Source organism: Rhinopithecus bieti, unplaced genomic scaffold (assembly GCF_001698545.2).
Source record: "Rhinopithecus bieti isolate Rb0 unplaced genomic scaffold, ASM169854v2 scaffold_44368, whole genome shotgun sequence".
Taxonomy (NCBI): Eukaryota; Metazoa; Chordata; class Mammalia; order Primates; family Cercopithecidae; genus Rhinopithecus; species Rhinopithecus bieti.
In genome coordinates this window covers 123,361-128,812 of record NW_016817889.1, presented here as the reverse complement: position 1 = coordinate 128,812, position 5,452 = coordinate 123,361, and the positions used below count along the sequence as shown (strand labels likewise).

At 45.8% G+C, this 5,452-nt stretch overlaps 1 protein-coding gene across 3 annotated transcripts in view; it reads left to right on the top strand.

The window, feature by feature from the left end:
• The window catches only part of GGCX (gamma-glutamyl carboxylase), a 13,372-nt gene extending 8,794 nt beyond the window's left edge, over positions 1-4,578 (top strand). The window contains exons 8-15 of one of the 3 annotated variants that reach the window (XM_017856278.1): positions 132-397; positions 550-681; positions 1,054-1,205; positions 1,642-1,811; positions 2,013-2,143; positions 2,549-2,696; positions 2,881-3,070; positions 3,500-4,578. In XM_017856278.1, the coding sequence (XP_017711767.1) occupies positions 132-397; positions 550-681; positions 1,054-1,205; positions 1,642-1,811; positions 2,013-2,143; positions 2,549-2,696; positions 2,881-3,070; positions 3,500-3,692 (1,382 nt within the window). In that variant the 3' untranslated portion in view covers positions 3,693-4,578. Of the gene's footprint in view, positions 1-131; positions 398-549; positions 682-1,053; positions 1,206-1,641; positions 1,812-2,012; positions 2,144-2,548; positions 2,697-2,874; positions 3,071-3,499 lie in introns of all 3 variants that reach the window. The other 2 variants (XM_017856279.1, XM_017856277.1) reach the window with 2 other exon arrangements.
• The last annotated feature ends 874 nt before the right edge of the window (positions 4,579-5,452 follow it).

Below are 5,452 nucleotides of genomic sequence, written 5' to 3'. Positions count from 1 at the left end.
AAAAAAAAAAAAAAAAAAAGAACTGCTTTCCTTTTCAGTGAAACACCTGGGAGAAGTCTCCTAAGGGAACAGGGTTGAAGAGGCCCAACCAAACTCCTCCTGAAATTTGTATTTTCTCCTTGCTTTCCTAGGTATGTTCTCCTACGTCATGCTGGCCAGCAGCCCTGTCTTCTGTTCCCCTGAGTGGCCTCGGAAGCTGGTGTCCCACTGCCCCCAAAGGTTGCAAGAACTGTTGCTCCTCAAGGCAGCCCCTCAGCCCAGTGTTTCCTGTGTGTATAAGAGGAGCCAGGGCAAAGGTGGCCAGAAACCAGGACTGCGCCATCAGCTGGGAGCTGCCTTCACTCTGCTCTATCTCCTGGAGCAGCTATTCCTGCCCTATTCTCATTTTCTCACCCAGGTTTGTAGGGGCTGTGGAGTGTACCCTGGGCTTAGAAAGGGACAGATGACAACAGTTGGGAAAGAAGGGCTGGTTTTGCAGCCCCTTCTTGGTAGGGGATGGGGTCAGTGTGAGAAGCATTGAGCTGAATCCCCTCTGCGCTGCCTTCCCAGGGCTATAACAACTGGACAAATGGGCTGTACGGCTATTCCTGGGACATGATGGTGCACTCCCGCTCCCACCAGCACGTGAAGATCACCTACCGTGATGGCCGCACTGGCGAACTGGGCTACCTTAACCCTGGGGTGAGATGTCTGATGCTGACAATTTACTGTTCTTCAGAGCCCACTTGTGCTTTGGGGTCTGGTTTTGTCTTACACACACCATAAAGCAAAACAAATTTGAATCTGCTTTGCCTTTTCTCAAGAGCCAGATTGAACTATCTTTTGTGTGGGTTGAGATAGGGCAATGTCATTCATTTCCTTGAACTGAGATTAGATTTAGGAAAAGTAAGCACCACTAGCCCAGCAATGAAAAATTCATTCCCAAAGGCAAGTTCCATTTTTTTCTAGCCAGAATGGGCAGCAGGCAGGGATCTCATTGTGCCATTGGCAGTGCATGACCTGTCTTGGAAGTTGATAATGATATGGTGGGACTAATATGGGGGTTTGGGGCAGGTATTTACACAGAGCCGGCGATGGAAGGATCATGCAGACATGCTGAAGCAATATGCCACTTGCCTGAGCCGCCTGCTTCCCAAGTATAATGTCACTGAGCCCCAGATCTACTTTGATATTTGGGTCTCCATCAATGACCGCTTCCAGCAGAGGTGGGCAAGGGGAGCAGAGAGTGGGAAAAAAATGAAGCACAGTTCTTTTTACCAAGATGAACAGCCCTTGCTTCCTGGTATTTGTCTTGCTTAAAAGGCTGTCCTTCCTCTAGTGCATGTCCCCATTGATCTGGTTGTGGGCATAGCTGGTTGCTTCCAGCAGGGGGCACCATCATCCAGGAGAAAAGTGAGTTGACTTGTTCTTTTAAACACTGTTAACACAATGCCTTCTCAGGTAGCCGCTAACCCCCATTATTCCCAGTGCTCCAGATCTCTTCTGCCTTCTCTCTCTGCCCTGGACTGGCAATAACATGCTGACATAGGCCATTTCTTCTACTTCTATTCCCTGTCCTTGGGAATGATGAAAGGGACAGAACTGGAAGTTCTGGTGGGTGGGTGGCTGTGATGTCCTTAGAACATGGTTTTCTTTCCTAAGGATTTTTGACCCTCGTGTGGACATCGTGCAGGCCGCTTGGTCCCCCTTTCAGCGCACATCCTGGGTGCAACCACTCTTGATGGACCTGTCTCCCTGGAGGGCCAAGTTACAGGAAATCAAGAGCAGCCTGGACAACCACACTGAGGTGGTCTTCATTGCAGATTTCCCTGGTATGGAGGAAAGTGCGGAGAGGCTTTTCTGTCTTTCCTTCTGACTTCCTTGGCTAGGGACATTCCATGTGGTGAGAGGGGAGAGGGAATGTTTTTGAAACGTGAGGAGATGATGGTGGTAAAGGTGTGATGTCTCTGTTCTGGCTGGGAGTGAGTTCACTCTACCATAGGGTGGAATGATGAACTCTGTTGGTCTGGCAGGACTGCACTTGGAAAATTTTGTGAGTGAAGACCTGGGCAACACTAGCATCCAGCTGCTGCAGGGGGAAGTGACTGTGGAGCTTGTGGCAGAACAGAAGAACCAGACTCTTCGAGAGGGAGAAAAAATGCAGGTATTTTGCTGGGATTAACAACAGCAGAAAGAGCTGAGCGCAGTGGCTTACACCAGTAATCCCAGCTTCTTAGGAGGCTGAGGTGGGAAGCCAGGAATTCACAGTCAGCCTGAGCAACATAGTGAGACCCCATCTCTAACAATTTAAAAAACAATGGCAGAAAGCTTAAATGAGCAAGGTTCATTTATTATAGACTGAAAATATTTTACCATAGCAGTAATGCAGTGGAGCTCAAAAAACAAGGGCCCCTCGGACTGTGAATAGCCTCATCCAGGATTCTAAAGGTCAGTTACTTTCAATTCCAAAACACAATTGAGTAGAAAGAAGCCAAGAGTCCAAGTAGGGAGGCCATAGGCTGGCTAGAGAAAAGCTGATGAAATTTATCCATTTCTTCACCCTTGTCAGTTGCCTGCTGGTGAGTACCATAAGGTGTATACGACATCACCTAGCCCTTCTTGCTACATGTACGTCTATGTCAACACTACAGAGCTTGCACTGGAGCAAGACCTGGCATATCTGCAAGAATTAAAGGAAAAGGTGGAGAATGGAAGTGGTGAGTGTATGAACATTTGGACTGAGATAGCCATAGCCCCTGGTTTCAAGAAGTCAGGGTTATGAATGATGTTCTAGCCATTCAAGAGTGAACCTGAAGTCTCTAGCTGGCAGAAGGGGAGTTCTAAGGGGAGAGAGTGATCCATCTCAGTGATTCCTTTTTTCTGTCTTCCGGTCAGAAACAGGGCCTCTACCCCCAGAGCTGCAGCCTCTGTTGGAAGGGGAAGTAAAAGGGGGTCCTGAGCCAACACCTCTGGTTCAGACCTTTCTCAGACGCCAACAAAGGCTCCAAGAGATTGAACGCCGGCGAAATACTCCTTTCCACGAGCGATTCTTTCACTTCTTGTTGCGAAAGCTCTATGTCTTTCGCCGCAGGTAAGTTCACAACAGTATTTGTCATTGCCATCATATGTTGGCAAGCTTGGTAACTTTCCCTTGTGGGGGTTAACACTAGAGACTCATACAGGAAAGGACAGTTTAGCTCTAGATATCTTTTTCTGCCATCCTTCTCCTTGATTTACTGGAAGAATAAGTGGCCTGTATCTGATGGCCTGCTTTCTTGTTCTGCCTTAGCTTATCTCTAGCCTCTCTGTGGGCTGTTCCTACCCTATCCTGGAATCCTTTACCAGACTGTATAAAGAGTGGAGTACCCTTCCAGCTGGGAGATGGAGGGTCACTTGGGGCGAGATTCCCATATATGCCTGTGTGGGAAGAGCGAGGACCAGGTGCCTTCTAAGGGCTTTAGCTGAAATTCTTCTGGTGAAACAGGAGTTTGAACTTGGTCTGCTTTTTCCTGTTTTTCAGCTTCCTGATGACTTGTATCTCACTTCGAAATCTGATATTAGGCCGCCCTTCCCTGGAGCAGCTGGCCCAGGAGGTGACTTATGCAAACTTGAGACCCTTTGAGCCAGTTGGAGAACCGAGTCCTTCAAACATGGATTCTTCACATCCTAATCCTCCTGAGTCAAATCCTGATCCTGTCCACTCAGAGTTCTGAAGGGGGCCAGATGTTGGCTGTAGTGTAGAAGCAGCCAGTCACAGACCCATTCTATGCAATGGACACTTATTTGAAAAAAGTTCTCAAAAGTTTTTTGCATTTTTTTTTTTTTGGTCTAAAGCTGTTTTTAACTCCAAGATTATAACTTAGAGGAACCAAGGAAATAAATAAGATTTAACAACCCAAGATTGAGAGGCCAGGAGGAGGTTAGAAGCAATGTGAAACTGTCTTCCTAGCATAAGATGGTAAGAGTAAGGTTTAAAGTGGCTTTTTGGGGCCTGGGTGCCATGGCTTATGCCCATAATCCCAGCGTTTTGGGAGGCTGAGGCGGGCAGATCACTTAAGACCAGGAGTTCGAGACCAGCCTGGCCAACATGGCAAAATCCCCATCTCTACTAAAAATACAAAAATTAGCCGGATGTGGTGGCAAGTGCCTGTAATCTAACTACCCACGAGATTGAGGCATGAGAATCACTTGGGCCTGGGAGGCGGAGGTTGCAGTGAGCTGAGATTGAGCCACTGCACTCCAGCCTGGGCAACAGAGCAAGACTTCGTCTCAAAATAAATAAATAAAGTGGCCCTTGGGGAAAAGCAATTTAATATACCACGATGAGTAGCTAACCGTTCCCAAGTGTTTGCTATGTGCTACACACCGTGTGAGCAGTGTTACCTGCCTTACTACATTAGGCTGAGAAGTTAAATAATTTGCCCAAAGACATACAGCTAGTGAGGGATGGACTGATGGTCTGAACTTAACGTCTGTTTGACTTAAGGTCCCGCACCCTACCACTTGTAATTTTCAGCATCACTGATAATCTGAAATAACATAGCTTAAAACATGTTTTCTTAATTAAAAGTATAATTGGATGGTGGTCAGGTTGTAAATACACATAAATTTATCTTCCTTGCAATTTTGGTTCCTTCTTTGTTCCTATTATCTGTATACACCCAGTAAGTGTTTCACTAGCAAAACTCTGACTTATGAGAGCAGTCAGAATAGCAGCATTAAAGTTAAACAAGGAAATCTAGATGATTGCTAGATTTTCTCTAAAAATAAGCTTAGTATTTGGTATTATTCTAGCCTTTAGTGAGCAGAAGGGGAGGTAAAGTAAGAATTAACCAAATTTAGTAAGGGATTAGGGAATGCTTAGACATTTTGTACGTTTGGGTGTACGAGGGTAACTCAGAAAGCTCAGTTCAGTGAAAATTAAAAGGGTTGGCACTGAGCGAGGAAGCGAGAATGCAGGGTTATAAGAAAGGATCCCTGCTTTGGGAGCTCATGGACTTGTAGCAGGGACTGGTAGTAAATTGGCAGTCTCAGTAACTTCTGTAAATAATTGCATCTCTTTTTGCAGACTTCTCTTCTCATACTCTCCCCTACTCCTCCTTGGACAGTGTTCTCAGGGTTCTTTCCTAAGCCACTACCTTTTCACTATACATACTTCAGATGATTGTGTCTACTTCAGGATTTCCAATGATGCTAGGTTTCTTTCCTGTGCCCTAGACATATAGGTCTAAGTTGCACCTGGATATCCCACAGAGCTGTCAAGCTCAGTTCATCCTAAACAGAACTTATATTCACCCCCAACTCAGACTTGCTTATTCTTTATTATTGAATGGCAGCTCTATACCTTAACCAAGCTGTTATCTCTAGGTCATCAGCCTCTTCCCTTTTCCTTGCATCTTATAATTGCCAAGTCCCATCAATTTTACCTTCTGGATACCTCTTAAATCTTTTTTTTTTTTTTTTTTTTTTTTTT